Genomic DNA, 23,798 nt, shown 5'->3' with positions numbered 1-23,798 from the left:
GGAAAACGTTGATATATTAACGTGTAGCAAGTTTGCTAAAATGTACTTCGCGAAATATCTTTAGTTATTTTTATTTATTTATTTTTTGTAATATTGTTTCATTACTAAACCTTACTTAAACAATAAAATATTTCATTTAACAAATTCATTACATAAATTAACACATTTTTAAACACTAAATATAGAATTGCTCACAACAAAAACTGTATTATTAATATGATTTAGCAATAGTTTGAAGCTAACATGACACTAAATATTTTGCGCACTTTCTATTAGCATAATTGGTATTATTAATGAGGATTCTTCTTAAATACACTATAGTCATTTTGATAGGGACATATTGTCAATTGATCTTTAGTTCTTTTCCCTGTTTAGCCACTGGTAATTACCTTTCAGGTAATACTTCAGAGGATGATTGAGGATGGTATGTGCGAGTGTAAATGAAGTGTAGTCTTGTACAGTCTCAGTTCAACCATTCCTAAGATGTGTGGTTAATTAAAACCCAACAACCAAAGAACACTGTTAACCACGATCTAGTATTCAAATCATTTGTCAATTGATCTAATTAATATTGTTAATTGTTACGTGCGAATGTCTAAATTAACACTTCAGAAGCAAAAAATGAAACCCTAGCTTAACAAATTTGAAGAACTTTTTTATTTCTATGAAATCAAATATAGAAATATATTTATACACTTATATTTTATACTAATAAAAATGTTTGGAAAATTTTTATGTATGTCATTTAATTACTCTGAAGAAAGTAATGCAACACTGAACGTGCACTACTGGTGAAACAAGTACTTTTATCCATTTATTGTAATTTCTATAGATTATATTCTAACAAATTGAAATTAGTAAGAATAATGAAGTAAAGAACAACAATTTTAATGTAGTATAAAACTCAGTTATCTTCTATAAAGTATTGCATGATATATAACCCTTTAAAGATATTTTTCTTTTGTCACATTGTGTAGTTAGGTTTTAAGATTAATGGTTGATAATACATTAGAATGGTATTCAATATTCATTACTTAAAGATATTTATTTATATTCCTAATCTGTGAAGTTTTGCAAAAAATATTGTTTTCAAGAATATATTATGGTCGTTTTCAATCAGCCAACTATAGACAGCTTAACTGCAGACAAACTGAGAGAATGACTGACCTTATGGAATATAATGAATTTTGTTTACTTTTAAATAACGCAAACTCTTAGCAGCCAGCAACTTGTTTCTAGGTTAGTATTATTGCTGAACAAATAGGTCTCAAAAGTATGAACATATGAAAATCATGCATATCCTTTAATTACACAGACCCTTCTACTAAAAAAAATGCAAATTTGTCGGCTTGTTAAATACATCCACTTTATTCAACAGATGAATATTTTAGTGAACTTTAGTTACCCAGTAATCTATAAATAAGATGTAGAATATTAGCTTCATTGAAGAAGAAGATAATAAGTAGGAGTTTAATAGATATATACAATTCTTAATCAGGTACATACAAGTAGAGCTGTATAAAGCCAATTAAAGTTTAATTCCACCTATACTGTATTATTATTATTTTTTTATTTATTTTATTTTTTTAAGTAATGACAAATACTTTTAATTTTTTATTTAAAACCAACTTTAGTAACATTTGCCTTCAGACCCAAAGCAAAGGAAGAGTTTCAAGGATAGCAACAAGGAAAGGTCAGATCAGATTATGTTTCGACCTAAATGTCAATTTGCGGTACCGAAATATCTGGTCATAAGAAGGAGTAATGCAAAGATCAGTTCCTTCGTTCTATCATGTGGAATCACGGAAGTTGCAGGAGGGCCAGTTAAAGACGATAGGAAAATGAGTACTGGTTTGTTTGTCAAAACTGTAAATGATTTACAATCCTTGTGGCTACTTAAGGCTACAAGAATCAGTGTTATGGATGTTGAGATTTCACTGCATGGTACTTTAAATACCTCCAAAGGAGTGATCATGTGCAGAGACCTGTTGAACTGCACAGAGGAGCAAACTGTGGAGGAATTGTAAAAGTAGGGAGTTGTAGCGTGTCGACGGTTGAGTGCATGATGCAACAGGGAAGTGGTACCCACTGCATCACCCGTCCTCACCTTTAATAAGCCGAGGTGTCTTGAAAAGATAAGGGTTGGTTTTCACAGGTTGGAGGTGCATTTGTTTATACTGACCCTTTGGGATGTTTTGAGTGTCAAAGATTTGGACACACAACTGTACACTGCACAAGGCAACAAGTCTGTGCCTGTTGCCCTCTACATCCAGATGGACCATGCAGGGATCCACCCATCTGCATGAATTGTCGTGGACAACATTTGGTTAGACCATGAAATTGTCCAATGTATAAAGAGAAGGTAGCCATCCAGGAAGTGAAAACCGTGCAGAAAATTGGCTACTTAGAAATAAAGAAAATGCAAAACAGATCGTTTAAATCAACGTCTTATACGCAAGTTGCAGCAGCTCCTGTAAACTCTTTGAAACCTAACCTAGGTACATTATATCTGAGTTGGTACCAGCCTTGGCGAGTATGATCAAAAGGACAATCAATGAAAAACTCAAGGCTTGGCCACTGAGAGAAAGTAGCAAAGGAACTAGCAAAATTATTTTTTAAGCGGCGCCAAGAGTTCAGGGTGTAGCCAGGGAGAAGGGTTCCCAATTGTCAACTAGTAGCACAGTAAAACAGAGTTACCAAAAAACACAATATCTTCAATAGAAGACAAGTTTCTTCAATATTTGAGACAAGTTAAGGTCGAGATAGAAAAACTCCCTAATCAAAGAATTCAGATAGACGAGTCAGTAACTCATCATAAAGTTATAGATGTTAGTGGTTAAAGTAATAGATGTTAAAGTGGACTCACACTGTTCCTTGAGCCTCCAAAAGAACAGAGTCCTCCAATAGGGAGGGCGAGAGTTTTATATGCCCCAAAAATATCCTTAGGGAATGGATCGGGCATGGAATTAAATGTAATATAGCCCTCTTCATCAGTGTTGGTATCGTTGTATGCCGGCCGCGGAATCTTCCCTACCACCATCAATGGTATCAGAGAGGGATAATCGAATGGACGAAGATAATATCTCCAAAGCCTCAGACACCCAATCAGAGGTTGAGGCTGTCCAGAGGATGTAGAGAAAATTTAAAAGAGGTTGGCCCAAGGGGAAATTCGGTACAGTTAAGCCAGTGCCGCCGACTGTTAGACAACAGTCAAACGTGAGCGCCAATTTAAACAAACCGTTGACGTCGCAAATGCAAAAGATTGTTGAAATTGATCGCGTTGATAAACAGCAATACAATGCTGATAGCATGGGAACACCAGTTTCTCAAACACCGAATGTCCTCTGAAACCTGGAGATCTCCCTCACAGAGAAGAACCCTTTTATTACCATGCAGCACTTAATAGGCGTAGTTTTCGACCTTGAAAAAACATTTAAAATGACCTGGAGCCATGTGATCTTGAAACAAATGCATGAATGGAGCCTGCATGGAAATCTCCCCATGATTATCTCCAGCTATTTAACCCGGCGAACTATGAAAGTACGCATCGGCAACACCTACTCGACAAGTAGGCAATTACAAAATAAAATTCTGCAAGGATCACGCCTCAGCGGTATCCTGTTTACAATTGCCGTCATCAGGGTTATACAAACAATACCAGTCGACGTTGGTAAATGTATGTATGTCGACGATTTGGAGATCTTCTATGCCAGTGAGAAAACTGCAATGGTTTGGTATAAGTTACAACGAGCAATCAATTATACCGTCAGACCGTTAAAAGGTCTGACCTCAGGTACTCAACCGAAAAGTCATACGCTGTACACTTCTTTCACTTTAGAGGAACACACCCGAGTCCACGACTGACGATGAAGGGTATTAAGGCTCCTTACAAAGAGAGGTGAGGTTTTTGGGGTTGGTCTTCGATAGAGGCCTTAAATGGCATCCTTATGTATGTCAATTAGTAACGAAATGCAAACGAACATTAAATATGCTCAAATGTATGCCGAATATCAATTGGGGATCGGATTTAGAAGTCCTTCTACGTCTGTACATCTCCTCTTGATACGATCACGGATTGACTATGGCTGCGTTATTTATTCCTCGATTCGGAAGAGCTGTCTAAAAGTCTTAGATGTCTTACAAAACGCTGGAATACGATATGCAACTGAAGCTTTTCACACCAGTCACGTCGGTAGCCTTACCTGTGATTGTCTCCGCTCCGTTTTCGGAGACACGTCCTGTTACTGCGCTATGCGGTCACTGTCCCATCATCGCCACATCATGTAAATGGACCGGCGTTTACAAGACATCCTTTTAAAGCAGCTTACAACCGGCGTCAGACCTATATCAGCCAGTCCGGAACCAGAGCTCGAGAATTGATGAATAAGTACGACATTGTACTTCCCTGAGCTGTTGACTCAACGGTGTGTGAATCCACCGAGGCTATTTCCGTCTACCCTTTGTTGATTGGATTTAGCATCTTTTAAGCAAAGTAATTCTCGGGAGGTAATTCATCGTTTTCGAGAGATTGCGAGCGAACACGACCAAGAACTGGTTTTATACACGGATGGCTCTAAGACAGCAAACAGGGTTGGCAGTGCCTTCCATTGTGTAGGTGTTAATCATTTGTGATCCCTGCCGGGTGTTGCGTCTGTTTATACGTCGGAGTTGCATGCCATCTGGCAAGCTCTGAGGTATTGTGAGCACTATCATGTAACGTCCTCTTTGATCTGCAACGACTCATGAGTGGTCTTCAGACATTGCAGGCTGAACCCCTGGGTGCCAGTGATACTTGCACTGCTTCAAGAGCTAAGCAGAAAGGGGCAACAATGCACACTGGTGTGGATCCCGGGACATTCCGGCATTACTGAAAACAAGGCTGCGGACGAGGCAGCTCGAGCGGCTGCTGACACGCCTAAGCCCGAGGAAATTCCTGTCAGACCTGGCAATTCTAAGTGTCACATGGCTGCTTGTGTCAGACGTGAATTACATAGGGTTTGGAGAGGGTAAAGAATGAAACTCAACGCCATGAAGGATTCTTCTCGGAAGTGAGCGAGTACCTCTACAACCACGTGGAAAGAACAAATTGTTATAACAAGGCTACAAATAAGACATACGAACCTAACATCTAGCTGTGTATTAACTAGCAACAATCAACCGGTTTGTGTGAACTGCTGACAGTCAAACACTTACTAGAAGATTGCATCGTGTATGAAGGTCTGCATCGTCAACTTAAAATAGAGGGGGAATAAAGGAGGTTTTCCGAAATGATGAATGCGCTCTCAGAGCCCTGCTGTCTTTTCTTTCTGCTGCGGGTCTCTTCTACGGTATTTGAATTTGATTATGGACAGCATGTCACAGTGTATTTTCTTTTGGTTGTGGTTTTACTTTAGGAATTGGCAAGGGTTAATGATCTTAGTAGTTAAAGCCTGATAAATTCAAAAAATAATAAACAGTGATTACATTTTAAAATAGAATTTAAAGTAAGGTCAGGATTTATTTACAGGTAGTTACACTGTAAAAACCAGAATTCAGTCCATTGATATATGACATTATCATCATCACTAATATTTACACCTTAACTGGTATTGTATTACTACAAACATAATATTAGACTAAAGTTCATTCAATTCTATTCTCTGCAGGTACCTTTGCTGTTCACAAATAAAACTACACTATAGTTTAGGAATGAATTTAATACTTTATCCTTTCACTAATTGTTTATAGTAACTCACCAAACAACCTCCTGCATTCTCCCTCTGTCCACCCTGGAATGCTTGTGATGTCATGTCGACCACTACCTGCACCCTGCAGTACTACAAAATTACAGATAATGTCATCTTACAATTGCGCCAGACACAACCAGCAATACGCCTACACTTGCCTCTTCAAAACTCGTTTAAGCTCCTCGCTTATATTCTTTGCGTAATATTGAACTTAACTTGTCTTTTCTGGAGTATTTATATTATTATCCTCTTGACCTACAGAATCATACCCAAGTTGAAGTGTGAGAATGGTCATCCAAGTCCTTATATTTTCCCATGAATTCCTAGTCTGGTCGGTAATTCTTCTCATGGAACAACATCTGTTAGGTGTGTTGTTGGCGGTATTACAAAGAACAATCATTCTTTATAGTACTGCCAATTTTTTTTCAAGGCTAACAGGTTCACTAGCCTTAGAAAAATGATTCCTTTTAGTCCCCCTTCTGGATTCCTTAGATTATTATTTTATACTATTTTCTTCTTAACTGGCAGGAATCCATTACTCAAGTCCATTATACTGGTCTTGTTTCAAAAAATAATATCAATCCATAAGATATGAGAACACATGGACACATAAAAAAAATATTGAATTGAGAATCTCTTTTGAAGTTGGTTAATGAAATCATGCTTTACTATAAAAGCATCATATTTATCTCTATTCTTTATTATCACATAGATATTAAGAAATATGTTTACTGAATCACCTCATAATCTGAAAATTCACTTTCCTTGATCAAATTTATTTAATACAAAATTAATTTTTTAAATTTTAAATAAAAATTTTTCATAAACAGAAAAGTATGTCTAATGAAGATATTTTAAAACTATGTGACAAATGACCTTCACACTTTTGTAAAATAATAAAAATCACAACTCATTTTTGTAATACTTTGAAATATGAATCTTCTGAACCTTCTACAAGAAGCTTCAGTATCTTCTGAAAGATTTAAAAATCTATATTTTTTAAATGTAATGATATAAGATATAAGTTATGTTATGACAAATAACTCTAAAGTATATTACGATAAATATAATAATATAAGATAATGCAATAGCACCCCTGTAGAACCATTGTGTCTACTATTAAGGTTAGCTGAACATAAAAAAACATTTTTAGCTGGAACTAATTTTTTTGATAGATGTTCTCCCAGTTTTTACTATAATCCCTATATTACCTTCAAAAATATTCCAACATTTACAATATACAACAGAGTTACAAATTAAACATAATTTATGAATTATATAAATACTTCTGTTGACCTCCAACAATGTGAACCTGTAGCTTCTAATTGAACTACAACAGGCTCACAAGAATATACAGTTTTCTAATTTAATACTGTGATGTAATAATTTATGATGAAATAATAATTTTTATGATTTAATAATAGTTTGGAAAATTAAGTAGTCCTTGAGGATAAGAGTCCTGTTTTAGGAGTTACCACCAATTTATAATTAAAACATTGAAGAATATTAAAGATATATAAATCAGAACAGAAGAGGCTGAGTAGACATTTAACACTTTTAATTACAGAAATACTAAAAAGAAGGGAAATCAATCAGTTTGTTAAGAAGTCAAAAGGTGATACACGAAAGCCATAAGCTTTATATTTCCCTAGGATAACTTGTCAATTTTAGGCATTATTGAATCAAAAAAGAACTTAACATTTTCATACTGAATGAGTCAACGCTCGAGAGAAATTCTGAACGAATTTAAAATTAGATCACTTTCATACAATTTTGCAAAAAATTTTAAACCTTTGGTGCACATAAGTGAAAAATCTATGAAAACACTCCTTGTGAGGTCTAGGAAGTATAAAATTATCCTTACCCCTATTTAAAATAAAACTTTTTTTTATGACTGAAAACCTAAATAATTCTACTTCCAAGCTTATGTTTTTCCTAAGTTCATGGTATTTACTCAGTTGTATTTTACTTCACTTAATTTACATTATTATCTGAAAATCCAGTGCTAATTATAAGGCATCTTTTAGCATTGTAAGAACTCCTACTTCTTTCATGTAAACAGATTACTGGATTGCTACTTAACCTCCAACCTTGATTAACAGGTATCCTTCTAAAGAATACCATATCCAAATTAAAAAAAAAATATATTTTAAGAGAATAAGAACTCATTGTTCATCCTTTCAACCATTTTACTTTATAATAATGACCTATATGCTGACACACACTGTCCACAGATTGCCTTAGACACTCTTGATAGTAAGACTTCTGTTAGAGCTGACCAACTATGTGTGAAAGTGGCCCTGCTTTGTTTAATAGTAGTGCTAGGACAATCATCATTCGATTAGAAATCTGTTTGAAATCAATTCCTCTATTAAATAAGGGTGAATAAAGATTTTATTCACCCTCTATGAATCATGAAACCTTACTGATGGTGAGGGGTCTAGAGTGCTCAGTAATACACACACAGTATCTGGACTGAAGGTGCAACCATATTAGAGTGGTATATATTGAAAGCGTGACTAAGAAATGATTCCTGAAAGAGGGCAGCAGCTCTTTTAGTAGCTGTTACGGGCTTAGGTCTGGAAGACTTAAACAGCCTGCCAACATCAGTCAATCTTCTGAGTACTGTGTAGCTGAAAGCAATGGAGAACTACAGCTGTTTATTTTTTTCAAGAAAATGTAGCTCTCTGCACTTTCATGTAACAAAGATGCACCTCCATTTTTGTTGAATAATAGAGGTTCGGTGGGAAGAGGAAAACAACTTTTGGTCAGGTGATTTTAGAATAATTAAACGTCAAATTAGGGACAAGCAGGTGTAGGTTTGTAATGAATAAGAAGATAAGAAGAGAGTAGAGTATTTAAAAAAGCTTAACGATAGAATCATTGTAATCAGGATAAAATCAAAACCTAAGCCGACAACAATTATTAACATCAATGACTACAAGTGCCCATGATGACTATGAGGTAGAGTGTGTATCTGAAGAAATTGACTAAGCAATTAAATACATAAAAGGGGATGAAAAATTAATGTTAGTTGGAGATTGGAATGCAAGCATTGGAAAAGGCAAGGAAGTAAATATTGTGGGTGAGTATGGGCTGGGCAAAAGAAATGAAAAAGGGGACCCAACTTATTGAGCTTTGAACAAAATATAACACTGGTCAACAAAATTTAATTTTTGTTTGTTAAATGAGAGTTAATGGCTGATCCTTATAGCTGATTTTCAGATTTTTTTGTGCTGATTTCATATATGTTAATAGATTTTTTCTATTGGGGTCAGTTTTTTTTGTAATTGAAATTTCTTTTGAAACAAAAAATGTATGATGAATATAATAGGACAATAAATTACATGCATTTTGTATTCACTTAAAATCTATTTCTTTTGGATTTTCTGCTGTAATTTGCTGTTGGTAGATCCGTCTATAGATTCCAATAGTAGTCAGCTAACATTTTTGGGTTTCATTTTCCCTGGTATCATGTTTTCATTGTAGATATCTCCTGATGAAAGTGTTCATGTTCATCTCTTATAGCGCTGAGATTGTTGGGGAAAAAATTCAATGTGAATGTAAGAAATGGGTTTGACATATTACACCCAAGTTCTTTGTAGTTTTGAAGTAGGTCACTCATAAGTTCTCTGTAGTTACTGGCCTTATGATTTCCAAGGAAGTTGTTTACCTTATTTTGAAATGATTTCCATGCAGCAGCAACATTCAAATATTCTTCAAACGCTGGATCACTGATTAGTTTTCTTATTAGTTGCAGTAAGATATAACAAATGTAACTCCTTTATTTTAGCATCACCTATATTAGAAACTTAAACCCTGCACCATTATGATCCATTACTTTAACAAAATTTCTGAATAAACCTAGCTTAATGTGTACTGGCAGAAGATAAACTTTTTCTGGTTTTACTAATTACTGACTAACAACATTCTTCTCTCCTACAGTCACTACCTCTCTTTGGCCACTATTCTTTTATGTAATGATTTTTCCTATTCCTGCTGTCCTACTTGCACAAAAAGCAACAGAATTTAGTGTATCCAAGTTGCAGTCCAAGTAAAAGAGCTATTACTTTCAGATCTCTACAAATATGCCATAAATATTTCTCATGCTAAATCCTGCTTTACAGGTTTCATATTTTCATAAGACTCCTTCATCTGAACAGCATATGCTAATGGTATTGATGGGTATTTATTTCCAAAATGAAGTAGAACAGCTTTCAAACTAAGCTTTGACAAGTCAATAAAAAGTCGCTATTCATCAGGAGGATGCATATGTCCCAACAGTCTGTAGTAAAACCTGTAACAGTCGGTGGTGTGATCTTTCAGTTCTCTCCAAACCATTAGAATTGCAAATGGCAGGTGACAAGATCCATTTAGCCTACCAGTCAATAATGTTACAGAAGAAACACAGCAAATATGAGGAGCCCAAAATTTATCCTGATCAGCTAATTTACATCCAAAATGTAGTTCTTATGATTTTTTTTACCAGTGGAGTTATATTTATTTTCTGAGACTTCATTACCTCACCACATATGTAGCAGAGATTGTTTGGATGATTAATACAACTGTTAGGCATTGTAACTGTAAGACATTACAATAACTAGTATTGTTTCAAAAGAAATATTAATTTAATAAAGAGACACTCACTTTATTGAACATGTACCCACAAATACAAAAACCAGCTAGAAGACTGAATGTTACACACACTTGAATGAGAATTAAAAATATTTCTCTAAACTGCATGAGAGTTTATAAGTAAATATAACGACAGAAATAACTAATGAGTGGATGATATGTTTATCGTATGATGAAAATAGGAGGAATGAGTCACATTCTTGTTCATATTAATTAGTGTGTAAGTAATAAATATGATGATGACTAATGTCTAATAAATCAATGTAATGACAATTAAGGGACTGCAATAAATAAACAAAAACTATTTAGTTGATAAATAATATAATAAAATACCTTCACAAAATGCTATGCTTATGGAGTTCATGCATGATACTACCTAAAAATAAGAATGGTAGTTACAAAAACTCTAAGCCTGACTGAAGAATTCTGATTTCATATTTGGAATCAGCAAGAAAAATAATATAAGAATCAGTTACTCACTCTCATTTAACAAAATCATTATTGAACAGTGTAATTTAGTAATTGCCAACACCCAGTTTAAAAATAGTAATAGAAGAATATACAGATAGAAAAAGCTGGGTCATACTGCAAGGTATTAGATAGATTATATCATGGTTAAGCAAAGATCTAGAAATCAAGTCATCGACTGCAAAGCATATCCAGGAGCAAACATTGATAGCAACCATAATTTAATGATGATGAAATGTAGATTGGGGTTTAAAAACCTGAAGAAAAGGTCTCAGATGAATTGGTGGAATTTAGAAAAGCTTGAGGAAGATAAGGTAAAGAAGATTTTATAGCAGGATATCTCAAGAGGTCCGAGTAGAAGAGGTAAGGTAGAAGATATAGAAGAAGAATGGGAGAATGCTGAAAAGGGAATTCTTAAATCAGAAGAAGCAAACTTAGGCGGAACAAAAAGAACTAGTAGAAAACCTTGGATACCAGAGGATATGTTGCAGCTGATTGATGAACGTAGAAAGTTTAAGAATGCTAGTGATGAGGAAAGGTAAAAGGACCTATCAGCAATTAAGAAATACTAAAAACAGGATGTGAAAATCAGCAAATGAAGAGTGGATTAAAGAAAAGTGTTCAGAAGTGGAAAGGGAAATGATCATTGGTAAAATAGATGGAGCATCAGGAAAGTTAAGGAGAATTTTGTGGTACATAAATTAAAATCCAATAATGTGTTAAATAGAGATGGTACACTGATTTATAGTATGAAAGAAAAGGTTGACAGGTGGGTGGAGTAAGAGAAGAGTTATGAGGAAGTGAATTAGAAACTGGTGTTATAGAGGAAGTATAGGAAGTTGAAGGGGATGAAAAGGGAGGTACTGTACTGAGATCTGAATTTAATAAAGCATTAAAGGATGTGAATAGGAGAAAGGCTCCTGTGGATAGACAGGATACCTGCAGAATTATTGTGCAGTGCAGGTGAGGAAGCGATAGACAGATTATACAAATAGGTATGTAATACTTACAAAAAAGGGGAAGTTCTATCAAACTTTAAAATTATTGTCATGATACCAAAGAATACAAGAGCAAATAAATGTGAAGAATACAGAACAACTAGCTTAACTAATCATGCATCAAAAATTTTAACTAGAATTCTGCACAGAAAAATTGAGAGGAGAGTGGAAGAAATGTTAGGTATAAACCAATTTGGTTTCAGGAAAAGTATAGGGATAAGGGAAGCAATTTTAGCACTCAAATTAATAGTAGAAGGAAGATTAAAAAAATAAACCAACATACATGGTACTTATAGCCTCAGAAAAGGCATTTGATAATGTAGACTGGAATAAAGTGATAAGCATTTTAAAAAAAATTAGGGTTCAAGTTTAGAGATAGAAGAACAATTGCTTACATTTATGGGAATTAAACTGCAACAGTAATAATCGAAGAGCATAAGAAAGAAGCAGTAATAAAAATAGGAAGTCACGCAAGGTTGTTCCCTATGCCTGTTACTCTTTTTAATCTTTACATAGAACTAACAGTTAATGATGTTAAAGAACAATTTAGATCTGGAGTAACAGTGTAAGGTGAAAAGATAAATATGCTGTGATTTGCTGATGATATAGTAATTCTAGCTGACAGTAAAAAAGAGTTATAAGAAACTATGATGGCATGGATGAAGTCCTACGCAAGAATTACGTCATGAAAATAAAGAACAAAATGAAAAAACGAAATATGGTAGAAATAAAATAGAAACCACTGAATATAAAAAAAGGTCGAGAAAGAACTATAGAGGTAGAAGAATTTTGTTGTTTGGGATGTAGAATTACTAAAGTGGACGAAGCAGGAGTGGTATAAAATGTTGAATAGCACAAGCTAAACGAGTCTTCAGTAAGAAATATAATTTGTTTACGTCAAAAATTAATTTAAATGTCAGGAAAAGATTTTTGAAAGTGTATGTTTGGAGTGTCGCTTTATATGGAAGTGAAACTTGACAATCAGAGTACCTGAGAAGAAAATATTAGAAGCTTTTGAAATGTGGTGCTGTAGAAGAATGTTAAAAATCAGTTGGGTGGATAAAGTGACAAAATGAAGGGGTTTTGCGGCAAATCAATGAAAAAAGAAGCATTTGGAAAAATATGGCTAAAAGAAGAGACAAACCTATAGGTATTATCTTAAGGCATCCTGGAATGGTTACTTTGATACTGGAGGAGCAGGTAGATGGGAAAAATTCTGCAGACAGGCAATGTTTGGAACATGTAAGACAAATTGTTAGGGATGTAGGGGTATACCAAAATATGAAATGACTGGCACTAGATAGGAAATCTTGGAGAGTGGCATTAAACCAGTCAAATGACTGAAGAAAAAAAAAAATTAAATTTTTTGACCAACTTTAATGATAGGTTTATGGAAAATATTAGAAGGTGTATTACATACATATCCTAATCTTCAGTAGAAGGTTTTCATTGGTTGCATTGCAATAACATTTTTCAGAAAGACAAGGAGAGAGCCAATATCTTAGCTGATAACAGGACAGGTATGAATTATTACATACTCCTTGGAATAAGAACTTTACATTATGTGCAGTTTTATCGTGAATGAAGTTACAAACTATCCTCATTTAATAGCTATGTAAAATTAATTACAGAAATATATTATGTTATTACGCATTTGAGGATTAAAGGAAAAATAGTAAAAGATTTTTGTCTTATTAATTAGCGATATAGGTCACCTGAAAAAAGTTTTGCTTTTATTACAAAAATGTAAATTATAGTTGCAATGATATTTTACCTTATTGTGATAATTTTCAGTTCCCATATTTTAAGTTTATCATTTATTCAGAAATAAATTTAAGTACTGTCTGATTAAAAAATATATATATATATATATATCATACGTTTTGTTTTTTTCTTTCTTTTTTTAGTTGATAACTTTGGTGAAAAATTTCTTTTTAAATTTAGGTTAATGATGTATTTTCAAAATTGCCGCTTAGAAAACGTCTCATAAGTAGTCTTTATCTACTTTCATAATGTTCTTCCATTTATATATAAACTATTTAAAACGTAATACAGTTACATTTACAAGATTTTTAACATGTAAATTTAATGTCTGAAAGTAGTTTATGGATAACTTTTTATATAAACATAAATACGTTTATATACTAAAAAAAAAAACAAATGACGTCATACGTTGTCCGTTATCCAGTGAGCACAATATTTACTGTTCAGCTGTAACAAAGGAACGAAAAATGAATGTAGACGTAATTAGTAATGCGAAGTAGCAGCATTATCTCGTTTTTAAGTTTGTTGTGATACGTAGATCTGTATTTCAAGTTCTAAAATGCCTTGGTTTTTTCCTTTTTCCGATAGTATTAAGAAACGTGCTTGTAGATATTTATTACAGAGATATTTAGGACAATTTTTAGATGAGAAGTTGACTTTGGATCAGTTAACTGTAGATTTGTACAACGGTAAAGGCTCAGTGACGGAAGTTTATTTAGATGTACAGGTTTGTACACATCGTAATTTTTGCAATTACTTATTTTAAGAATTTTTGTATAACTAGGCTTCATCGTACGAGTTACGTTATTTTTCTTTTTATAAATGATATTGTTTTGTCTCCTTTCTATGCTCTACGTTGTTCAGGGTTTTCATGTTTGAATGAAAATTTTGAGATATACTCTTTCTATGACTTGTTATTAAATTAATTTTTTTGATTTAGCATTAAGCAGAGGTAGTATTAAGATACTGTCTAGTCAGTAATGCGTGAGATATTTCTAAAAATAGTAATGTGGAGGCTTAAGAGATATTCACTTGAAAACACCCTTGCTGTTGGCCAGCTAAATGGTGGCTGTATTTTACTTTATTTTTTGTCATTATAGTAAAATTTTTAATGCCCATATCATGTAGCCTTAAAGTATGATTCAAATTAGAATAAATAATTTAATCTATTGTTTGTATGTACAGTACATACGCGCACCCACCCACACACACACACACACGTGTATGTATAAAAATGTGTACTTCCGGATTTTTACTTATTTTGGCTCGCCAAGCAGCATGCCAATTAGGTGAAGAACCTTTGCCAAAACATTCATTCATGGATTAAAGATGTAATGCTTAATGGCATGAAATGACTTGTCTTTACAGGCTTTTGTAAAGAACTTCTTTTTTCAGATATTCTACTTTTAATTTTTTATTATATGCCTTAATTGATTTTTGTTTTTCATTACTGGTACTTAATACTTATTTAATTTAAAGGTCTTAACAATTTTCATTTCCTCTGATTAAACTTTTATTATATTTTATTTAATTTTTCCTGTTGTTTTAGATAAATAAGATAAAATTATCCAGAATATAATCAAAAATTCCCAATTGTTTGTATTTGTATGAAAATTTTTATCTGTTAAAAGTCTTGAGGAATGAAATTAAGTTTTATAACTAATTTAAGAAGAAATTGCATCTTTCCCAAAAGGGCAAAATAATTTCAACATTATTAAAATTTTTATAATTGTGTCTCAGCTGGACTGTTATATTTAAAGGCGTGATTTAAACTTAGACATAAATAAATGTACGAGATTGTTAAAATGAAAGCCTGTTTTTAAAAAATTGATAGTGTATTTTGTACTCTTTATGAGTTAGTTACTTTACATGTGGTATTTAGATGTAACAAAAAAAAGTTTACAAATAAAGGTAAATGCTTTTCTACAGATTTATTGTGTAGGTTTCAATATCACCCTGATTGTATGATATTAATAAAATTGGGAAATTATTGTTGAAGGAATTTATAGTCTTTAATAATAATTCAAAGGAGTTGTCAATTTGTTTGTAGTAAAAATTATTGTGTAAGGGCCATTTACTTTTGCAGTGTGTTTTTATTTATAATCATACTGTGCCATTTTTAATTATATTACTTAAGGAATTTTAATTAATCATCAAAAATATGGAATTTTTCTTCCAGAAGACCTGTTTAAGAGTTCTAATACGGTCTATATATCACATTGTTGGAGGTGGTGCTGTTGTTAATGGTATTTGCCTTGAAGTAGTTTCATTATCCTTTTAGTAGTTGGTCAGATATATTTAATGTATTGCTTTAATCTACTTAATTTGTTCTTTTGTAAAGTGTAGTGCGACTTTAAATTTCATGTAGGTTGTTCTGTATTGAGTTTGTGTCTTTTATGTGCTGTGTGTAGGATTTGCACGTTACATCTTTACAAATTGTTTACATTTTTGTAGAATGTTTTTGGTTTTATCTGAGATTATATAGGAAACTTAATTATATACGATGCTATATGTTGTCTGTGTATCGATGTGTGCCCAGTCTGCACATTTTAGTATTAAGTCTACTTTAATCTATAGCCCACTGGGGCTAGTTTAGTGGTTAACTTGCCACAAATCAGTTTATGTAAAATAGCTGATTTTTGAAGTCGAAAGTTCTGAAGTTTGAATCCTAGTAAACACTAGTTACTTTTATCCAGATTTGAATATTAGATAGTGCATACCAGTGTACTTCAATGATTGGGGTTCAGTTAACTACATGCTTCAGGAATGGTAGAACTGAGTCTGTATGAGACTACACCTCATTTACATGTCATACATATCATCCTCATCTCATTGGGCCTTGGGAGTTTATTATTATTCACAAGTTGAACAGATTGCCATGTACACATTTGGAAAAATAAAAAGTTTTAATTTGTATTTACCTTTGTTCTGTTGACCAACAAGTGTATTATATAGGGGTCAATCCATTTGTAGTATCCCAAAAAAATGTAACCTGTTTGCTTGACCAATTCAAAAATATTGAAACTTACCCACTTGTTCCTACATGTTTTCAGGGCCTTAACACTATTTTTTTTTTTTTTTTTTTTTTTTTTTTTTTTATTTAAGCAGTTTACCTGTAGCAGCCGATTTTGTTGCGGTGCGCACACCTATTTTTGTGATTTTAAGGGTTTACGAAGAAACTCATAACTAAAAAACTATTGATCTTGAAAGGATGAAACAAAAAGCAATTTAATCATATTTTTCTCAAAAGATTGCTTCAGTGGCTTATTTACTTATCTCTCTTCTTTCTATGAGAAAAATACCAATAAAGTTGAATGTGAAAAACTGTGAAATTTCACTTTTGGTAATTTTTTTTTCAAGAGGCAGGGATGGCATGTACAGTTTAAATAATTTTTTTTTATTTGTACATATATATTAGTAATTTTACCATAAATAATATTAATGGTGATATATTTACCCCTAAATTTTTATGAATTTTTGAAAGCTAATTTAAAAAAAAAAAATTCAAATTTTGCCTTCAAATAACTTTGGTGATAAAAATTTCAAATTTGCACAACTTGAGTGTTTTTGTAGATGTTTATGGCTAGTAAAAAAGTTATAACCTCTCAAAAATCATGTAAAACCTGTTAAAAGCGATACCGTTTTGACTCATTAAAAGTAAGAGCTCCAAGGTGTTTCTTTGTCTTCTTTTCACTTTACATTTTTTATATTTTGCCTCTATCTTGTTGAAGTTGACGTTTTCAATATTTTTAAAATAGTTTTTTAAATTATTAATGATAGGTTGTAATTTAATGATAACTTAACCAGTGTCAGTAACCTAATTTAATTTTCATTGAAAAACACTTGTAAAACTTACACAAACAGATTTCGATGAGTAGCCTACATCATTTTTCAAGAATTCATTTTTATTTTTGTACTATCAAAGAAAAAATAAATTGTAGCAATATTTTAATTATTCTTCAATGAAACAGTCTATTTTTGTAACAATGAAAGTTTATTATTTAGTGTGGTTAACCAACCATTGTGATATCTCTTCTAATAATTTTCTTGAAATTGTGTTAGAACGACGCGTCACTGTAGTTAGTTCAAGTGATGTCAACTTTCTCAGGACTTTGCAGATTGGTACCCATATTTTGTCTTGTTGAGACTTTTGAAATGATGTTCATGGTCCAGCTGGGTGGAAAAATTTAACCTGTACATCGTTATTTTCGAGGCTAATATCTACCACTTCTTATCAACTACTGATCGTCATACATACAGGCAATAGAGTCTTTTTCCTTAAGTGAAAATTGTACAATACTTGATATAGGATGGTCTTCATAGTCCTTGGATTCTGAAGTAAAATCTTACAATGCCTTCTGACACAGGAACATACTTGTAGCCTCTAGTACTAACAACTCTTTCACAGGAGTCAAAATGTTTTTTAGTGTTTCTGAAATTTTAGCTATCTCATCTGACGTAATAAAAAAATACTTGATGATTTTCAGCTTGTGATTATAAAATGAATACTTTTCGTCAGCCTTTAGTATTTGACTGTTAAATGACCTTTGCAGGTTTGCCGTTGCCACCTCTCATTTTGTTCCTCCCACATCATCACAGGCATTATTCCCACGGATGATCCAAATAAGTGCCATTCAGCTTCAATGTCGAAGTATTTTTTGTGTCTGCACAAATTAACAAAATTACTCTTATTTTTATACCAATTTGTAGCACCATCAGTAAAATAGATGAGTTTTTTAATGTTCTGATGTACTTCCTTGATATGGTCTATTAAAAGTTTTTAAAGCAATAAAATGTTGCTGTATCACGCTTAAAGTGATCACTTAAAATACAGATCATTTTGTGTTGTAATACATAATTTTCCTTGAAATATAACACAAAAGGGTAACACAATGGCTTGGCTGACGACCCAGTGGAACCTTTGTTTCTCAACTTGAACAAAAAATGAACATTTTTCTGCAAAGTTTGCCAACACCAAACATCTTCTTCATAATTCTCATTTTTTCATCTTGAAAAACAGCTTGAGATTTTGACACGAAACTGTGAGTTTTCAGTTTTTCCTATTTTTCCACTAATGATTAAAAAAACTCATCTTTGGTCAAAGAACAGTAATCATCTCTGCCCTATCAGCTGCTACCCATGGTTTGTTCATTGATGTATGTTATCCATACATTTTTTGTGTTATTATTGATGTATATTTGTCTATTGATTGTATTTATTGTTTATTATTGATGTGTCTTGGTAATGCACCATACTCTTCGGAAAAGTTAACAATGTCAAACACTGCCTGCTTACCTGGACATTTGGTACACATATTCATCATACAACTGCAATTATCCTTGTCATAAACAAATATGTCTACTATGTCCTTATAACCAACATAAGTTTGGGACCATCATTTGTGAGTTTGTTGTTCTGTTGGTGGGGGCAGACACAAACTGTATGAGTACCACATGCATCAGCCAAGATACAACATTTCGGATGGAGTTCACAGAACTTTAATCTTCTAATTCTTTCCTCAGGGTTTTCATTTTTAAAGGAGACATACAATTCATTTAAGTTTATCAGAACAAGGCGCTTTTGCTTATGCACTTTGACACCATCAACACGCATGCTAACACAATCCATTTTACCAGCTGCTATTATTGCCATATTGATAAAATAATACAACTTTTTTAACTGTGTCATTACTAATTCCTGTTTTATGTCTCTTACCTAACTCCGGTAGAATGCCTTGCTCATTAACTAATTCTCTAGTAAGTCTAACCAAATGCTCAGACACATTGAACTCTGATATTATTTTAAATTTGGTCTAAGATTGGGGAAGTAAACTGATAATTTTAACCTTATCTTCTTTCATCATATTCATGTGAAGATTTTCATTTTCAGAAACTTTTGAGTTAAAATACAATTAAAGATTGTTTTTTTAATTTTTTAGATACTTTATTAAATGTGGATATAGTAGGAATTAGTGAGGTTCGGTGGGAAGAGGAAGGCGACTTTTGGTCAGGTGATTGTAGAGTAATTAACTCAGCGTCAAATAATGGGCAGGCAGGAGTAGGTTTCGTGATGAACAAGAAGATAGGGAGGAGAGTGGAGTATTTCAAGACGCATAGCGATAGAATCATTGTAATAAGGATAAAATCAAAACCTAAACCGACAACGATTGTTAACATCTATATGCCTAAAAGCGCCCATGATGATGATGAGGTAGAGTGTGTATACGAAGAGATTGATGAAGCAATTAAACACGTAAAAGAAGATGAAAATTTAATAATAGTTTGAGATTGGAATGCAAGCATTGGAAAAGGCAAGGAAGGAAATATAGTGGGTGAATACGGGCTGGGCAAAAGGAATGAAAGAGGGGACTGACTTATAGAGTTTTGCACGAAGTATAATTTAGTAATTGCCAACACCCAATTTAAAAATCATAATAGAAGAATATACACTTGAAAAAAGCCAGGCGATACTGCAAGGTACCAGATAGATTATATCATGGTTAAGCAAAGATTTAGAAATCAACTTGTTGACTGCAAAACTTACCCTGGAGCAGACATTGATAGCGACCATAATTTGGTGATAATGAAATGTAGATTGGGGTTTAAAAACCTGAAGAAAAGGTGTCAGATGAATCGGTGAAATTTAGAGAAGCTTGAAGAAAAGGAGGTAAAGAAGATTTTTGAGGAGGACATCGCAAGAGGTCTGAGTAAAAAAGATAAGGCAGAAAATGTAGAAGAAGAATGGGAGAATGTTAAAAAGGGTTTTTGGTGGTGAGTCTTACAACAGAACATTCTTTACTTACTGTTACATTTAAGCTTCATGTCAATAAAAATGTGTTCTATCGGACCAATCAAGGAAAGAAAAAAAAATTAAAACCACAAATTTATTTAAGTAATTTATTTATTATTTATTTTTGTAATAATCTCAAATTATTTGTTTGTTCAATATTTTTAGCTTTCAATTCACTTTCATGTATTTCATATGAAAACATGATTATGTTCTTACATCACTTGGCTACGATGCTGAGCAATGGTTAATAAGTGGCATAATATTTTTTTTTTCAAAAAGTTCTTGTTTGAGCCTGTGCTTTTAATTTTTTTTATACGTCTCCTATCTTTTGTAATTTTATTAATAAAAATTAATCTAGATCTTTTGTAGTGATAACTTTCTCCAGTCCAACCAGATTGAATTAAAATCTGAAATTTAATGTGAGATTGAAATAGTAGAAATGGGTTGAAATAAAGTCTACCTAAAGTTTTTACCTGTAAAATAGTATAGTACAGCATTTCTCAACCTTTCAGTGTTTGTGACCCAATTTCCAATCATAATTTTCATTGGCCCCCATAACAATGTTTATAGTAATAATAATAAATTTATTTTTTTTTTTGAGGAGGGAGGTGGAAATGCATTTACGCACGGAGTGTCGGGCTCCCGCTGATGGTATTATCCAATCACTATCAGCAGACTACCCACTAAAACCACCCCACTTTCTACCAGCACTCGACCCGGAACCGTTTAACACATTACTTCCGGTTGAGTCCTCCTATACTAGCCTGATTAGGTGCTACTAATTTTCAGGATTATCCAGGTCAACCTTTTTAGCTCTGAGAATGTTGCCGACGAATCGGGCTACACTTTCCCAGCTGCTCAGGTCACGGAGCAACATCGCAACCACGTTGTGGGGACTCGGTGCTCCGTGATCCGCCTCTAGTGTCCCTCGATCTGCCGCCCACCGAGCACATTTGAAAAAGGTGTGCTCAGCGTCGTCCCGTACACCGGGGCAATACAGGCAGTCGGGGGACGGCGCTTTCCCTATGACATGGAGGTAAGCGTGGAAGTACCCGTGACCCGTTAAAAATTGGGTCATGTAGTACTCCACTTCTCCATGCCGTCGCTCCGTCCACGGTCTCATCAGAGGGATAAGCCTTGCGGTCCATCGACCTCTGGTCTCGTGGTCCCAGGTCTCTTGCCATGCGAGGAACGTGCGAGTGCGTTCCTCGTTGGCAATGGTCACCCGGTCTTCGCCTGCCCGTCGCCTCCTGTAGATCACCTGGCGCTCCCTTGCTAAAGTAGCAATGGGTATGACGCCGGCGACCACAAGTACCGCAGGCTCGGAGACCGTCGGATACGCGGAAGCGACTCGCAAGGCTGCGTTGCATCTGCGCGAGCCGCTTCCGGTTCTCGCAACTCTTAATGCCTGGGCCCACACTTCCGAACCGTGTAACAGGATGGAATGCACCGTGGACATCAGCAATCGCCGTCTGCTGGCCTTCGGTCTGCCGACATTCGCCATAAGCTGGCTGAGAGCAGTTACGGCTCTCCCAGCTTTGTCAGCGGCTGTACGAAGCTGCTCAGCAAAGCTGAGTTTCCGGTCAATCATCATACCGAGGTATTTTGCGGCCGGCTTGCTCACGACAACTTGCCCGCAGGGAGAGAAGGGTGTCGATACGCTTCTTCGTGAGAACTACGATCTCCGTTTTGCTGAGGGCTAGAGACAATCCATGATCATCCCGCTAGGCACCGACTCTGTGCATGGCTCGACTAAGCCTCAGTTGGGCGCGGTCTGCGACAAGTAGCGCAACGTCGTCAGCGTACCCAACCAAGGCAGATTCTAAAGGCATTTCCAGCCTCAGCAAGCCATCGTAGACGGCGTTCCAAAGGTCGGGCCGAGAATCGATCCCTGTGCCGCCCCTGACTTGATCGTAGTCCTACGCCAGCCTGCTGCGGTCTCGTAAATGAGACCGCGGTTCCTCAGTTATGCGTCTACCATTCTGAGAAGGTATTGAGGCACATGGAACGAATGCTCCAGGGCCCGAATCATATCGTTCCACCGTGCGGAGTTGAACGCGATTTTTAAGTCCAACGTAACGAGAAGGACCACACGTCGTGAAAAATGATTGTGGTCCTCTGTTCGCCATACTGCCTCAACAACCTCCTGAATTGCGTCTAGGGTCGACCGACCCTGCCGGTAACCGTACTGGTTAGGTGACAGGCCACCTGCCTGATTCATCGCCGTAACCAGTCTTTTCTTTAACAGCTTCTCCAATACCTTCCCAGCTGTGTCAAGCTTACACAATGGGCGGTAGGAGGACGGCGACTCTGGGTTTTCTTTTCCCTTGGGAATTAGCACAAAACGCGCGGTCTTCCACCTGGCGCTAAAAGACCCAGCCTTCAGACATGCATTATACATGTCTAGTAGAAGACGGGGCCTGTAGCGCCCCCACTAGTTTGAGTACCTCGGCCGGTATACCGTCGGGACCAGGGGCTTTTTTGCCTTTCAGCGACCGTTGGACTCCTTCCAGTTCCTCCAACGAGAAGAGCTGCAAGTCGCCCATGTCGCGGAAGTCCCGCTCGGCACGGACCGAGTGGGCCGGGAACAACATCTTGATGACGTGTTCCGCTTTAGCCTCATATAGTGGAGCTGGTGGCCGCGAGACCCCCAATTGCCGAGTTACTATCTTGTAACCTAGCCCCCAAGGGTCTCCGTCAGTTATCTCCAGCAGCGTGCCTTGCTCACGTTGATGACTCGAGTTCATAGTTAACAACAGTTAATAGTTAACATAGATAACAACAGGTAACAGTTAACTGGTACTTGTTAACGGTTAACTGTTACGTGTTAACGGTCAACGGGTAATGGGTAACAATTTATAAATAATGTATTGCACGTGGTAGTGGCTCGATCAGGATATTGAGATTGACAATTTAAATTGTTTATGTAATTCCAATTTATTAGTTTAAAGAACATTGACAATTTTCTGCAATATTTCTTGCTTTTGAAAAGTAAATTACATTGAAGGTAGTAGAATTAATTGAAGATGATAGTCAACAGTTCTTCCCCCTTGAAAAGATAATTTCAAGAGCTGCTTATTCAGATTCAAAATTTTTGTTATTAAAAATAGAATTGTGCATATGCACAATATCACACTAATAGCTGTACAAAATACATTGCTATCAGTTGATAATTCTTAAGTATTTAGAGGATAAACCTTATGGAGAGTATAAATAAAGAGGTATTTGTCAGTAAAACTCATTGTGTTTAAAAGGAAGATTCATTGATTCAGTTGCTCATAAATAAGTAATGAAATTGAAGAAATAGTATGCATTTCCTTGTTAAAGTGATCTACTGATTGACAAATTTCTGCAACATATGCAGTGAACCATGGTAATTCATTAATTTTATCAAATATCCTCGTGCAATTTTTATTAT

General features: G+C 34.7%; 1 protein-coding gene across 1 annotated transcript in view; it reads left to right on the top strand.

Moving 5' to 3' along the window:
- Positions 1 to 14,044: 14,044 nt before the first annotated feature.
- The window catches only part of Atg2 (Autophagy-related 2), a 173,078-nt gene continuing 163,324 nt past the window's right edge, over positions 14,045 to 23,798 (top strand). The window contains exon 1 of the mRNA XM_075367443.1: positions 14,045 to 14,318. Within this exon, the coding sequence (XP_075223558.1) occupies positions 14,151 to 14,318 (168 nt within the window). The 5' untranslated portion in view covers positions 14,045 to 14,150. The remainder of the gene's footprint in view (positions 14,319 to 23,798) is intronic.

The sequence above is a fragment of the Lycorma delicatula genome, chromosome 5, assembly GCF_047948215.1.
Source record: "Lycorma delicatula isolate Av1 chromosome 5, ASM4794821v1, whole genome shotgun sequence".
NCBI lineage: Eukaryota > Metazoa > Arthropoda > Insecta > Hemiptera > Fulgoridae > Lycorma > Lycorma delicatula.
The sequence above is the reverse complement of the archived record's forward strand: the minus strand, read 5'-3'. Positions and strand labels throughout refer to the sequence as shown.